This window comes from Ictalurus punctatus, chromosome 8, assembly GCF_001660625.3.
Source record: "Ictalurus punctatus breed USDA103 chromosome 8, Coco_2.0, whole genome shotgun sequence".
In the NCBI taxonomy this organism is placed as follows: domain Eukaryota; kingdom Metazoa; phylum Chordata; class Actinopteri; order Siluriformes; family Ictaluridae; genus Ictalurus; species Ictalurus punctatus.
Genome location: NC_030423.2, coordinates 17264896 through 17281201, shown reverse-complemented (window position 1 = coordinate 17281201; position 16306 = coordinate 17264896). Strand labels below are relative to the sequence as shown.

Sequence of the window (16306 nt, the reverse complement as noted above, 5' to 3'; positions counted from 1 at the left end):
CGTCCCAACTTTTTTGAGACCTCAAATTCAAAATTACCTTATTTTTTCCTTAAAATGGTACATTTCCTCAGTTTAAACATTTGATATGTTTTCTATGTTATATTGTGAATAACATATGGGTTTATGCGATTTGCAAATCATTGAATTCTGTTTTTATTTACATTTTACACAGTGTTCCAACTTTTTTGGAATTGGGATAGTACAAACACCAGGCAGACGGAGAGTCACATCTGTTTTGTGTTATTCTAAGAAACAGAACAGTTGTACATTTCTTTGTTCTGTAACCTTGATGACAAATAGCAGCTGATTTGATGTGCCCTTTGAGTGCCGCAATCTGAGATGTCAGAGCCCAAGGCTGTCCCTCAGAGAGAGATAGAGAGAGGGAGAGAGAGAGAGAGAGAGAGAGAGAGAGAGAGGGGTAATGAGAGTGGTGTGGAGTGAAAGTGCCCTGAATGCCCCAGGCGAAGGGAGAGGGGACAGGCTTACTGTAGCACGAGAGGGGGAGGGAGTGAAGCAGATCACTGGTGATGTAGAGTAACAACAATAACTTTACAAATAAGGCTTTCTAAATTATTAAAACATACAGTTTTACGCTGGAATCATATTATGCAATTGATCTTAAAGCATACTACTCTCATAGTTTAAGAAGTTCAATTGATTACAAGCCATAAATAAGATAACAATAAAAAATAATTGAACGTTGAACATGTGCAATGCAGTTACACTGTACATGCCATATAAGAACCATGAATCAAACCATCTATAAACAAATCTGTTGTATTACATCACCTTAAAACCAGTTTATTTGGTTCAAATTTGGTAATACATCTCCCCAAATTACTTAAATAATCTAATCTGAATACATTATCAACAGTAAAAAAAAAGAAAAAAAAAAGGCAATGGCACATAGACATTATACATTCGACTTAAAATTAAGACGCTGTCATTACTTTGTGAGGTACATACTTTTTTATATATATATATATATACATTATTATATGTTTTCCTTTAAACTCAAACATTCCCAACACGTAAAAATGAGGATATGTTCTGACCGGCAGTATGCTGTAAGGCTAAAGGCATGCTACACTGTGTTTTATGGGCTGTACAGAACACCAAATCACATCAGACATCCACATCGTAGACTTCAAACATCATCATTCATCAATGGCCCAATGACAGAGTGTTTTTAAGCTACTGGTGGCATCATGACACAAAAACTGTGCAAAGTGAGGAACATTCAACACAACAAATGAAAGGTAACATGGGTGACCATTTTAGAACAAATAATCAGATTAATGAGGAAAGGCAGTTCTTAAAGACACAATGAATGAGTTCTGCACTATATTGGACTATAGTGTAAACCTGACCCATAACAATGAATAAATAATTTGTACTTCATTTAGATCCTAAAATTTGTATAGATTAATCCTTAACTCTACCACAGCACTGTTGAATTCTCAATTCTGATTGGTCAGAAGGTGTTGGTTAATCTTCTGTAACAGAAGCTCTGACTATAATTCAAATCACAAGTTCATGTTAATGTATGCCTTCTAATACGTTTCCATAGTAACAACTAATTCACAGGGACTTTTATAATAAACAATAATAAACAATTTATTCGTCCAAACGGTCTATAAAAGTCAGGAAAATAAGCATTTCCATGTTTAAGGAGAATAGGGACTGCTGTAAAACCTCAGCTGGATGGTGGATTTTGAGGAGATTCTGCAGTAAGCAGTAAAAAACAAAACAAACAAAAAAACAACAGTTAAACATTATTGATATACTCCTTTTAAAAATTGGTTGTTTAATGTCCACATGGCCGACATTTTCACTGTTGATCTTCTGCTGCTCAGTGTTTGAAAGTGTCTGAGTTCTGACCACGCATGAGAGCAAAACAAAGCGTATTTAATCACTTTCTAATGATTACATTCAAATTATATTGGTCACTCGCACAACCATACACAGTACGATGTGCAGTGAAATGCTTTTTACGACTGTCTGTGACATAAAAATAGAATTTACATACATTCGGTACTTGATCATAACCATTACTGAGTGTTAGATTTGACACTTTGTTGCAGGTCTACTGAATCTTTTTAATTAAAAAATGTTGTCCTTTTTTTCTTGCGCTGTTTTTGAGAATTTTAAGTAAAATATTTGTAGTGCCATCCCTAATAAATAAAGTTAACTGATGTTAACGATATAGTTGTCTAATAATGTTAGACATAATGTTAGCTAACATGGATAGATTTTATTCATCACACCACCCAGTTGAGTTGATCTCCCATTAATTAACTCCAAACATTCTCCACGTACCTTTAAGCCTCGTACAGTGCGTGTGAGTTAGGGAGATGGCGGTGTTGGTTAATATTGAGTACAATATGTCTGCACAAATCATTTCAGGTTCACATGTAAAAGGGCTAAAGGGCACGGTGGATTAGTGGTTAGCATGTTTGTCTCACAATCCCACCTCCACCCTATGTGTGTGGAGTTTGCATGTTCTCCCCGTGGTTTAGGGGTTTCCTCCAGGTACTCCGGTTTCCTCCCCCAGTAATCTGAATGGCATCTCTAAATTGTCTGTAGTGTGCCAGTGTGTATGTGATTGTGCCCTGTGATGCACTGGCACCCCGTCCAGGGTGTCCCCTGCCCTGTGCCCCAAGTTCCCTGCATGGGATAGGCTCCAGGCTCCCTGTGACCCTGTGTAAGCAGTACAGAAAATGGATGGATGTCCAATGGTTCATCTGCTGTTTTATTGTGGAGAAAATAGACTGCTCTTTTGGGCTTTTTGCTTAGTGATTTTTAGTTATACTTTAAGCTGAAATTTTTTGTTTCTTATTAGCTTCAAGAGAGCGAAAAAGAGAGGCTAGGTGAGGTAAAACTGTTCATAGCTGTTATCATGTAAATGATTACAGAAACTATTCTGTTACACAGACATTGCACATAATGTGGTATAAGAGGAATAAAACACTTTGGGGTGTGCTGTTAAAAAAAAAGATTGCACTGTGCCACATCACACTACCTAGTCATAAATTGTTTTCCTATAACAGCACACCCCATCATGTTTTATTCCTTCATAATATCCCTGTTTAGGCCCTGAGATGGTTTAACATTCCATCCAGGGTGTATTTCCTCCCTCGTACCGAGTGTTCTCGGGATTGGCTCTGGATCCACTGCGACCCTGATCAGGATGAAGTGGTTACTGAAAGTGAGTGCAAATTGAGTGATAATGTCCATGTTTATGAGATCTGACAGAGTAGTGTAGGCTTGCACAAACCAGTTGGCCTAAGCCAGAATAAATAAACAGATGAATTACATTAAAAAGAGAGATTAAATAAAGAAAATAATGAATAATTAGAAGGAAGTACAACACAAACAATAGACCAACAATTGAAACGTTCTCAGTCTATACATTCCCAAACTCCTCAGTGTAAATCTGAGAATGGCTTGGAATAGTTGAACATTAGATAATCCATATAGAAAAAGTCATAGGTTTTCTGCCTCTGGTTTAAACTCAGCTGAGAAAAATACTCCTGTGTAATGCGTGAGGATGTCCTGGCTGCATTCGGGTTCCTGTCTTTAAAGCTGGGGAAAGTCAGGTTAGCAGGCGCTCCGATATGCCTGAGGAGGAAATTGGCTTCCTCTTCAATTGTCTCAAACTTGCCAATGAAGTCGTAGTTTATGAGGCAGGGGCTACAGAGCTGCACCACGCGCTCCCAGTGGATATCCATCCCCACAGGACGCCGAACATCGAGCAGGTACTGGATGAACTCTTTGAAGGTCACACCCTCTCCAGTGAGCAGGGCTGACCTCGATGCGTTAGCACGGTACTTGGCGATGATGGGCTTCCCAAACACTGGGTGATAGTACGAGTTTGGGCTTTCAAACTTGTCCCGAAAAGCTGAGACAAGCCTCTCGAAGGGCTCCCTCAGGAAGAGTACTTTGGTGTAGGTATTCAGGCGATGGGCAATCTGTTTGTGATCGAAGGAGTCCAGTCGCTTTAAGTGGTTCGCATAATGCACCTATTCAAAGAACAAGGAGGAAATAAACAGCAAAGACAGTAAAAAGATGAAATACATTACAATCATTGACATACAGAGCAGTCCCAGTTTAACACTTTAATAGAACTTTACATGAATGAAAACTAAACTAGAATTCGTGAATGTTGCTTTAGGTTTTTCCCATAATGCACCTGTTCGTGTCGGAGCTCCCTTGTGGAGGACGCCTGGCCCTGCAGGACCATCAGTACACGCTTCCAGTTTGAGCAGCCTGCCTTGGGCACCTCGCAGTACAGGAGCTTGTGTGTGTCCTCTACATAGATGCGGGACACCTGCCTGCGGCTTATGGTCCTCGTGAGGCTTCTGTATTTGGCACACACGTCTCTCATCAGCTTGCGGCGGGACTGCTGTATTTGGGTCAACCTTTGGATGTGATTGGAAGCCTGGCCAGCAGCAGTGCTGTTGAGCTGCAGAAGCAGGGCTGAGTTCTTCAGAAGGAGCTTGCGATAGTTCTTGGTGATTTGAGGTGCAACGCCTTTGGGGTGAGCGACAGGAGGGCGCTGAGTCCAGAGATTTACTGGGCGAACACGACTGAGCTTTTTTCGACCTTTTGGACTAGAGGTGTGTGTGTTATTGTCTAGACAATAAGGGCACTGGTCCTGCAAAGAAAATGAAGATTTAATTATAGATAAGCTTTATAGTAGCAGAATACAGAATGAGTAATAGAGCAGTCACTTGTTTAATGAACAATCACTTGTTTAAAAATTCCTTATTATAATGATCTTGATTTCAAATTTAAAGGGTGGAGTGGAGAAACAAAACATTTAACAGATGAACAGAAATTTAACAGACCCTTGGGCGCACGGTGGCTTAGTGGTTGGGGGTTCGATTCCCGCCACTACCCTGCAGAGCCTGCATGTTCTCCCCTGCTGCAGGGGTTTCCTCCAGGCATTCCGCCTCCCCTCCCCTCCCCAGTCCAAACACATGCATGGTAGTCTAATTGGCATGTCCAAAGTGTCCGTAGCATGTGTATGTGATTGTGCCATGTGATGTATTGGCACCCCGTCTAGGGTGTACCCCACCTTGCGCCCAATGCTCCCTGGGATAGACTCCAGGCTATGGATGGATGGATGGATGGATGGATGGCTGTATGGCCCCTTTTTCTGCTTAAATGTAAATCTTTGACAAGTATCATTTTCTTTTTTTAATTCTCATTTTCTCACTGCTGCAAATGACTGCTATTAAATGGAATTATTAATTTATTAATTTAGCACTTTTGCTATGTATGATTTCAAAATCATAGTACAGTCATTTTATGATATTTTCATAAAGATGATTTTGAACACATTTCCCAAAGGGAAATCTAAGTTGAAATACTGAGATATGGTGAGGTGGAATTGCAGTGAAACTCCCTTCTATCGGACAAGTGGAGCCAAAGCAGACTAGAGAAATAAATAAAAGCCCTCAGCAGCACAAAATAACCAACGTTTATTTTTCCTTTAATTTGTCACCCACTGACTGACATTTATATTTGTTCAAGCACAACCACAGTGTGGCACTCTTGTGCAATTTTTAGGTCTGCTAGTTAAATTAGTGGAAACCGAACACTTTTAACTGAGATGGTGGGATTAGTACCTGAAATTTTATTCTAATGTGCAGAAAATGTGAACATAATTTACTCACCGGCCTCTGTTGTGGGAATATAAGCTTTCCACCTACACAAGAAGAGAAACAGAGCAATGTTTTTAATTTAGTATCTTTCCTCACAGTGACTAAAACACTCCAGCTTAAAGCAGAGAGGTGCATCTGAACCCGCTGCTCTTAAAGAATACTAAATCTCTCTCTCTCTCTCTTTCTCACACATTTGCTTTGCATCAAGTCCTAGAGATACAGTGAAGTAAAAGGGTAAGTAGATGGAACAAAGCAGTGTACAGAGGAGAGAGGCAGAGGGAGGCTGACTACCACAGCCGGCACTAATGTTTATGCCACTGCTCATTGCAGCATCCAGATGGCAACCCAGCAGCGTCAGGAACATCATTAACACCAAGGTTACTATATGCAAAACATAGGTGTGTGCAAGATAATAAGAAGTTATCATAAGCAAAAAAAAAAAAAAAAAACTAAATAAATAAATAAATAAATAAATGAAAACCTAAAAAACAAACAAACCCTGCCTCAGTCAGTATCATTCACTATAAATAATAGCAAAGCAAGCCCTATGAGAATGATGTACCTATTAGTTAGAGGCAATAAGGGATTTTAAAAAAATCATCTCTACTGCTTTAAGATTCTGCAAGTGTGTCTAAAATTGTGATATCTCACTAGTGCCGAGTTTGCAAATTATTTACAGCTGAGGCTTCTCCCCAGCTGCTCTTCACTAGCAGCAGTGCCTGTCTCTCCAGCATGAAGCAGAGATTAGACCAGGACATGAGTCACACTCAGACAGGCACGAGTTTGGACGAGGTGTCTGAATGACATGACACCAGACCTGTAGTGGGCTGGAAATGTAATCTCTCCTTTCTGTCTCTCACACTCTCTTTATCTCTCTTACTATCATATGTCTTTCCTGTATTATAAAGGTACATAATCACCATGTTGAATGGACTACTGAGGAAATAGGAGCTGGTAAATAATTAATAATGTAATCTTTTCAATGATTTAATTACTGATCTGATTACCTTCAGACTGCTTCTGATCTAACTGGTTTATTAGGTATCAAAAGACTTTTATGTGTACAATGTCCTGTTATACCTAACATATATATTTAAAAAAAGGATAGACATGCACTCAATAGCCACTTTAATAACATCTGCTCGTTCATGAAAATTCATAAATAATGCAGATACAGGTCAAAAGCTTCAGTTAATGTTCACATCAAACATCAGAATGGGTGAAAAATCCCAGATACTTTGACTGTGGCATAGGATGTTGGTGTCAGATGAGCAAAAGAGTATTTCAATTAGTTTTTCATGCACAACAGTCTCTGGAATTTACACAGAATGCTGCAAGAAACAAAAAACATCCAGTGAGTGGTAGTTCTGTGGGAAATGCTTTGTTGATGAGAAAGGTGAGAGGAGATGGCCAGACTGATTCAAACTGACATGAAGGTTACAGAAACTCAAATAATCCCTCTTTACAACTGTGGTGAGCAGAAAAGCATCTCAAAACATTCAACACATCAAACCCTGAGGTGGATGGGCTACAAAAGCAGACGACTACATCAGGTTTCTGTCCTGTCTCTCAAAACCTGGAATCTGAGGCTACAGTGAGCACAGGCTCAGAATAACTGGGCAGTTGACGAGTGGAGAGAAAATGTTCCAATCTTCACTGATCAGTTGATAGCCTGTGCTCAGTGTAGCGGTCACTGTTGGTGAGAATATCCTTCACTGACTGTTAATATTTTTACCAAAAAAGAGCTTAACACAGAGTTCTTCTTTACAAAACTCTAAGTGCCCATTAAATCCAGCCACTATCTTTAGGATATTGTAAGTCTAAATCATGATGGTGCCACTGCCATTCGGGTCTAAGGCACAGATCGAGTTGATCAGAGCCGGGTTTCCCAAAAGTATCGTAAAATGAAGATAAATGATGAGTAGATTAAGATTAGTCACCATCAATAATGTAAGTAAATAATCCATAAAATAGTAACAATTGTCAATATTTAGTAAATGTGTCAGTTTATCCTGCTTCAAATACAAGCACATGCTTTTCCTAATCAGATTACAGCGATCAGCCATAACATTAAAATCAACTGACAGGTGAATTGATTATTTGTTACAATGGCACCTATCAAGGGGTGGGATATATTAGGCAGCAAGTGAACAGTCAGTTGATCTGTTGGAAGACGAAAAAATGGGCAAGCATAAGGATCTGAGCAACTTTGACAAGGGCCAAATTGTGATGCCTAGACAATTGGGTCAGAGCATCTCCAAAGCAACAGGTCTTGTGATTTGTTTCCAGTATGCAGTGGTTAGTACCTATCAAAAGTGGTCAAAGGAAGGACACCCGGTGAACCTGTGACAGGGTCATAGGTGTCCATGACTCACTGATGCTCATGGGCAGTGATGGCTAGCCTGTCTGGTCCAGTCACACAGAAGAGCTACTGTAGCACAAATTGCTGAAAAGGTTAATGCTGGCTATGATAGAAAGGTGTCAGAAAACACAGTGCATCACAGTGTATTGTTTATGGGGCTGCGAGTGCCCATGCTGACTCCTGTCCACTGCTGAAAATGCCTACAAATGGGCATGGAAGCATCAGAACTGGACAATGGAGCAATGGAAAATGGTGGCCTTGTCTGAGGAATCACTTTTTTTTTTTTTACATCATGTGGACGGCCTGGTGCATGTGCATCATTTACCTGGGGAAGCGATGGCACCAGGATGCACTAAGAAAAGTAGGCAAGGGGTGGGGGTTGGGGGGAGGTGGTAGTGGTGGCTTGACTGTTAAGGCTCTGGGTTACTGATCGGAAGGTCAGGGGTTCTGCCACTGTTGGGCCCTCGAGCAACGCCCTTAACCCTCTCTGCTCCAGGGGCGCCGTATCATGGTTGACCCTGCGCTCTGACCCCAACCTCTTAACATGCTGAGGTATGTGAAGAAAAAAGAATTTCACTGTGCTGTAATGTATATGTGACCAATAAAGACTCATTATCATCAAGCTGGTGGAGGAAGTGTGGTTCTCTGGGAAATGATCTGCTGGGAAACCTTGAGTCCTCTCATTCATGTGGATGTTACTTTGACACATACCACCTACCTAAACATTGTTGCAGACCAAGTACACCCCTTCACGGCAACAGAATTCTGTAATGGCAGTGGCCTCTTTCATCAGGATAGTGCTCCCTGCCACACTTCAAAAATTGTTCAGGAATGGTTTGAGGAACATGACAAAGAGTTGACTGGTCCTACAAATTACCCAGATCTCAATCTGATCTAGCATCTGTGGGATGTGCTGGACAAAAAAGTCCGATCCATGGAGGCCCCACCTCACAACTTAAAGGGTTTTAATGATCTGCTGCAAACGTCTTGGTCCCAGATACCACAGCACACCTTCAGAGGTCTTGTGCAGTCCATGTCTCGACAGGTCAGAGCTGTTTGGGTGGCACAAGCAGGACATACACAATATTAGGCAGGTGGTTTTAATGTTGTGGCTGATCTGTGTATTTATGCTCCTAAATAATTATAAATGCACCTGCATGAAACAGTCTCTTGGACAGACTATCGTTGTTCATAAAGGAAAGAGATTTTGAATTTCAAACAGATTCCACTACATATTCATTATGTCTCCACACTTTTATTCATAGATGTGGAACCCTGCTGATGTGCCCAGGTTTCAGCATAATATTTGTTCCCACATGGAGCTCAGCTTTAGGCTCATAAAGAAAGAAGAAAGCTATGTAAGTGCTGTTGACTCAATGTGCCAAAGTGATGCAATATACCAACACAGCTGCACCAGTCAGTATCTAAAGACCGCTACAAGCAACTGAAGCTTGAATCATATCTGCTGTGCAATTACTTTATGAAAGCAAGAGAAATAAATAGGGTTGTGTTTAGTGACCTGACAATAGCACTGTGAAATGTTCTTCTACACTAAACGATCATGTACAAGCAATGTGGGATAAGTAGAGGAAAATGGAAGCAGAGAGGAAAAGTACAGACGATCTGTGTTAAACGGCGAAATGTCGTCAGCGAGCTCTCCTCCCTACAGGTCCTGGCACATCTCTCAGATCTATTAGATCAGAGTCATGGCACAGACAGGCAGAATAAACGACACGACTCGGAGCTGGAGAGCAGCACGCCAGCACAGTGGGCGCTGGCAAAGATGGAGTACTGCACACAGCGCTCTGATTCAACTTGCCTTATAGCCTTCAGGATAACTAAAAGTCTTGTATGGAACAACTGAGTCCTGTGGAAGAACCTGTGCTCTGGTAATGGTCTCTGCCGTAGTTTCACTAGAGGTGAAGCTGAAATAATAATATATAGTATGTCCTTAAGTTATGCTATGTAAGGAATGAAACATTTGGTCATGTTATAGGCAAATAATCAACGACGGGGTGGTGTGATGTGGCCAGTGTGATGTGGCCAATGACGGGGTGGTGTGATGTGGTCTGAATATTTCAAGAACTCCTGGGGTTTTCATGCACAACAGTCAGTTTACACAGAATAGTGCGAAAAACAAAAAAACATCCAGCGAGCAGCAGGTCTGCAGGTGGAAACACTTGCTAGACTGGTTTGAGCTGACAGGAAGTCTATGATAACTCAAATAATCACTCTTTGCACCTGTGGTGAGCAGAAAAGCATCTCAGAATGCACTACATGTCAAACATTGAGGTGGATGACCTACAAAAGCAGAAGAACACATCGGGTTCCACTCCTGTCAGCCAGGAACAGGAATCTGATGGGTAGCTGAAGATCAAAAAACAAAACAAAACAAAAAAAGACCAGGACAGTCAGTGTATGTTTAACTCATATTCATTTATGGCATTTTGGCAGTCAATATTCACATTGTAGAGATGCGAAAGGACAGGAACACATCACACATCAAGCCACAGGCTCCTAAAAACAATATTGTGGTTAATTTTAGCTGTAATCATCTATCAGTGCCTAAGCTGACAGGTGTGTGTAAGCCAAAGTAGGGCACAGACACAGGCGTATTCATGAGTAAAAAGAACCTGTCATTGTGGCACAGCTGATTTACATTCTAGTCCTGACATGGGAAGAATCAAGCGCTCACCAAAACAAGACGACTTTATTTAGTGAGCAATAACATTAGACAAAACATTATCCAGTTCATGCACATGATCAAGATTAAATGAACCTTGAAATGTTAAATCAATATAAGGTCATATGTGGTATCGGTGGCTAATTGCACTCATAATTACTGAAGCAAAGCAGATGGTGTCATGGATTATTTCACACACACCATACTGCGATGGCTCCTGCGAAGCCTGAGCCTAATCTTAGCGCCGACTGCCAGTTTCAGTGTCTCAGACTCAGCGGTGTGTGTGTGTCAGTATGGGGGCTGATATCCATGTCCCTGAATCCAAGAATGTGTTTCCGAAAGTGTTGCTCCATGGTGTGTGTGTGTGTGTGTGTGTGCGTGCGTGTGCGTGTGTCAGGTAGCTCTAAAAAAGGAGGCTGTAGGAAATATTCACAATCTGTGTTATCGCAATAATTCCAGCAATTGTATATTGAAAAATAAGCTAGAATGTTTCTACATTTTAGAAATATAATATATAAATTCAAATATTAAATAACTAAAATATTAAAATTTTAGTAAAGGACGCAAGTATATTCCCTTATTAACATCCCCTTATTGTAACTATGTTCCATGTATAGAATAGTTTCTGCTCTGGTGTTAGCTGTTAGTTCCACCTCCTCTTTAGATTTAAATCCCATCATCAAAATATCCTGACTTTTGTATACCATGATGTCTGCAGGGGTGGATAAATCACTATTCTGGGATCCTGGGAAAAGCAACTTCCATCCATCCATCCATTTTCCATACCACTTATCCTACACAGGGTCGCAGGGGAGCCTGGGGCACAACTGAAAAAAAAAAAACTCTACTTCCTATTAATTTTCACAAAAGAAAACTTTTATTTAATGTTTGTTTAAATGCAACACAGTCGGTTCATACAGTATAACTCTCAGCACTGTACAGTGACTTCATTCTCTGGTGCATAATATTCTTTTTTCAGACCCCGCCACCTGCTGCACTGCACATGTGAACCATTTTAGGAACTATTTTTCTTAGCATATTAATTAGCTTGAACGGATCTTTCCAGAATCAGGAATACATAGATGTGGAAACAGTGACTACACTGTGAAAATACAGTACAGCACACCACAAAAAACGGTAGCTCTAATGCTAGCACAACACACAGCCACCTCATTTAAAAAAACCCCAAAAACATTAAGACACTAACGAGAAAAAACAGCGTCTTAAAGTTAAACCTCTTTCTTCCTTTTTGTTGAGGGTACAAATGAGACACTTCATCACCAGAGACATTATCATGATACAGCACAGACTATGGCTACATAAAACAAGTATTTGCTTATTTTCCACAGTCTGTTTTAATGCATTTAATAAGCTCAGCATATTATGTAGTTACAGCTATAAAGCTGTAGAGTGCAGCTATAAACAGTCATTCCCTCACCAAACTCTGTTGAAATTAATCCGTTTATGTGAAGCATCTACCATACAAGTTCCAGTGTCCCTGCATTCTCTCTGACTTTATTTGTTCTCAGCCATGCTACATCAATATTTATATCTGGCAGATGGAATACCGAAGAAAAGTAAACATCTCCAGACACCAAAGTCAGCAATGAAAAGGAAAGTAGATAGATAGTCACAAAAGGTTTTTGTGTAACGTAGATGGATGAATTGGACTGCTGAATGGAGGAACGCAAAGATGGATGGATAGAAAGCTGCCTTGGTGCTTTTTTTCCACCTCCTACCAGACCCTAGTCTATTTACAACACAATTCAAAATACAGGAGAATAACACCTACCCACACCCTTAATCCACCCCCCCACCCCCCTCCCCCTCAGAAAATCCTTTCAAGTACACTTTGGGAGTGTGAACGTCTGCAGCAGTCTGGTCTTTTATTTAGAGTCTGTCTCCTCATTTATTGTGAGGCACTTCACTTGTTTACTCCTGTTGTGTTAGCAGACCCCCTGATGCCACCGCCGTCTGTTGTGTGCTGCTGTGCTGAAAGTCAGAAAGTGCATGTTTCCTCATCAGTGTGCTTCTGTCTCTGCCCCCTACACACCCACGACGAGCCTGCATGCTCTCTAACTCTTCATTAACTTTATTAGTATGCATCTCTTTCCTTATCTTGAAGTTTTCTAACTCTCTAAAGTGCCGAGAGTTGATGATGCTATGATGGACACCTCATAGCATTATAATTATTTCTAAGAAAAGCAAACATGATTATGATGACTAAGATGCAGCATGTTAATGCCGGGACATGATAAATTAGTTAGAACCAAAAGATAAACATTAGTGACGAACTTTACTATAGCACAGACTATAACTACAATAATATGTTCAATGAGGAGCACACACCTGTTTCTTGGCTCATGGTTCTATATGTATGTCTGTTCTGTTTTATCAGTCAGGTCATGTGCACCCAGATTTGTATACAGACAGGACTTGGTGGTTTCATTGGACCATACAAAATTTCCCAAAAAGGTCTAGACGGAGACACTAGCAGCATTCCAGGCAGAAAATTGAGTCCATTATCCCTGTGTATCAACAGAAAGAAGTACTAAGTGAATGATGTCATTCAAATGCCTCGTTGAATGGTTTTGGAGTATTACGATTTACTCATATTATTTTCGGTGTGTGCTTGTGTACGTGTTGAAAATTAGTTTAAAAAGAATCTGCATTTCTGCTATTTCTTTACTTTCTCTTCCCTTTACAATAGTTTTACATGCACCAGGTATGAAACACTTCATAAATCTATGCAACAGCCCTCAACGTCCAAAATGAAACATGGCATAGAATGAATGAAATACGTACTTCTTTTTACAAAAAGAAATCAGTTACAGCTTTTGGAAGGTAGGCTTATGATCTGCAAAAGCATCCATTACTGACTACTGAAATTGTAGCAGGCCATGTATGCCCTGTCCCACTAGAGCTGGAATTTCCATTGTCCATGGACATATCAGCAGGAGCAATCACTCATAGTCAGAAACCTAAACTGCAGGTGGCTTTGCTTTGTATGCTCTATCCACCCATTCTTTTGTTGCCATCATCTGCAGGGCAGTGGAGGAAATGCCATTCTTTAACACTCTGTTGAATCTTTCCACACTACTTTTATCTTACAGAGTTCAAATATAAGCTGTGCCTCATTAATTGCTTTGATAGATATTCATAAAAATCCATTATAATGCAGTGCCAACAAGTAACCCAGTGGGTGAGTTGCTGCTTCACTGTGGCAAGACTTGTTGGCAAGATGTGTGCTGGATGACTGGACCTAAATGGATTGGACAGGATTGGATCTGATGCAGATTCCAGCTCATCAAGGGATATACCTGGCTGTAGAGGAAAATAGAAACAGATGAGGCTAGCCCTTAGAAAGTACAGGACAAACAGGACAAGTGTAACTGTTAAATGAGGTGTTCTGACCAACGATTGCATCTCAGTCAATTGTGGCTTGAAACTGACATTACTAGAAGTGTTTTTAAGCTCTGGTGATCTGAGTCCATCCATACATTTTCCATCCCGCTTATCCTACACAGGGTCGCGGGAAGCCTGGAGCCTATCCCAGAGAGCTCAGAGAACAGACACACTGGATGGGGTGCCAACTCATCACAAGGCACTATCTCACACACATATTCATGCACTAATTTAGAAATGCCAATCAGCCTACAACTAATGTCTTTGAACTGGGAAAGGAAACCGGAGTACCCGTATGAAACTCCGGAAGGACGCAGAAAATATGCACACTCTGCGCACACAGGGCAGAGGCAGGATTTGAACCTCCAACCCTGGAGGTGCAGGGCAGAATCCACAGAATACCACTGGTCTGTAGTGTTTAGAGCATGAGATGTAAAGACCTGTGGTTGCTCAATGTCATCCTGAACCTGTCAGAACACCACATCCACTGCAGCAGCTCACATGTGAACGCTAAGAATGATGGAAGCTGACAGACGAAAGGCTTCAGCACACTCGATTTGCTCCTTTTTTAAGGAGCCTGTGAATGGGGTGCCATAGTCTTTGAGTATTTGGAGAAAGAAGCATGGGTAATATGCAGAATCCCAAGAAAAAAAGCAAAAATTATTAGAACAGATGGATTTTGATGAGAGAGTAGTTATGCCCTCAACTGACAGGTGGAGCCCATACGACATGCACTACAATGTCACTGAGACATTTAGTGACCCTGCCAGAAATAACTGCAGTCATCTCCTTGGGGAAGCAGCTGCAGGATGAACTCAGGCCAACAGGCGTACCTGTATTTTTAAAATAGTGCAGAGCAACAAAGGAGGTCATGTGACAGAATGTTAACCTTGGCAAGCTAGGCATCTCTTGGAAGACAAAGCAGGGCAAATGGTGTGTAGTGGGTAAGTCCATGAAGGGTGGCCAAACAGTATTATATGGCTTGTGGTGTGGCAGGAACAAACATAATCTTGTATGTATCTAAGTTTAAGAGAATTGCTGCAGAGAGCTGTTAAACAAGAGTGGAATGCTAGTGTTCTGAAAGACATATGACCTGCATTCAGTGCATCCAGAAATGGTTGTGAGTGCTTTCCTGTTGCTGTCTGGACTGTTACAGAATGGCAATTGGCAAAACAGTTTCTACACGCTTACCCACAAGCAGGGCACTGGTGTTCTCAAGATGCATTCAAATGCAACCCACAATCTCCCGAAGCATGCCTGTTCTTTTGCTGTACTTGTTAACCATTATCTGAACTGGGGAAAATGGTTCTTGTGCCATGCTATGGAGATGAACTGCAATGCTGTATTAAGTAAATGTTGTGTGCACTGCAAGGGATGCAGATCATTCAACAAAGTCCACTTTGACGAATTGTGGAGGATAAAATTAAAAGAGCATTGCAAGTAGACTCGGCCGTTGAGTGCACTGCATTTCTTGCTAGGCAGTCATATCATCAGACCCAAGAAGCAATTTCTCCCAGATTTTATTGCCCAGTGTGCCTTCAGTGACCTGATCATATAGCACAGGGATCTGAAGTCTTATCCCCAATGGGTTGGTATGTGCTGCAGGTTTTCACAGCCACACCTCAAGAAGACTCTATTGATTAAACAAGTGGAATTAGGTTGGCTACTGCTTGGATGGTATGAAAACCTGCAGCCACACTGTCCCTTTATGAGTAAGTTTAAAAACTGTTTATATGGTGTACTGAAGAGACACTACTTGGCTCAGTTCCGGTTCTAGCCCATTTGGTGCCCTAGGCGAGATTCATCCTCAATCCTTTTACCTTCCTGGCCTTCCTTGCTGCAAAATCATTAATAATGTCGTCATATGAAATTTGACAAGCAACGTCATGGTTAATGGCAATCACAGCCATACCGCTGAGATGCTCCTGTGACATGGTTGAGCTCCCAATGGTTTTTGGCGCTTCATTTTGCATCTCAGCTTACATTCCTGATTGCTACTTCCGGCAATATGTCAGCTGCATTAGCATAAAAAATAAGCCATGATCATTATCGCACATAATGCCGTAAAAAAAAAACTAAATCATCATCGCACTTCACAGGCACACCAACAGTGATGAATGATAAGAAGGATGTTTATTATTAAACAATTAATTTTAAGAACCACCTTCGATGAGTGTCCTGTTGCAC

At 41.0% G+C, this 16306-nt stretch overlaps 1 protein-coding gene across 2 annotated transcripts in view; it reads right to left on the bottom strand.

The window, feature by feature from the left end:
• Nucleotides 1–785: 785 nt before the first annotated feature.
• Nucleotides 786–16306, bottom strand: part of si:ch211-269c21.2 (carbohydrate sulfotransferase 8) — an 81055-nt gene continuing 65534 nt past the window's right edge. For both annotated transcript variants that reach the window (XM_017475244.3, XM_017475243.3), the window contains exons 3-5: nucleotides 5682–5713; nucleotides 4193–4657; nucleotides 786–4022 (exon numbers count right to left, since the gene is read on the bottom strand). In XM_017475244.3, the coding sequence (XP_017330733.1) occupies nucleotides 3426–4022; nucleotides 4193–4657; nucleotides 5682–5713 (1094 nt within the window). In that variant the 3' untranslated portion in view covers nucleotides 786–3425. The remainder of the gene's footprint in view (nucleotides 4023–4192; nucleotides 4658–5681; nucleotides 5714–16306) is intronic.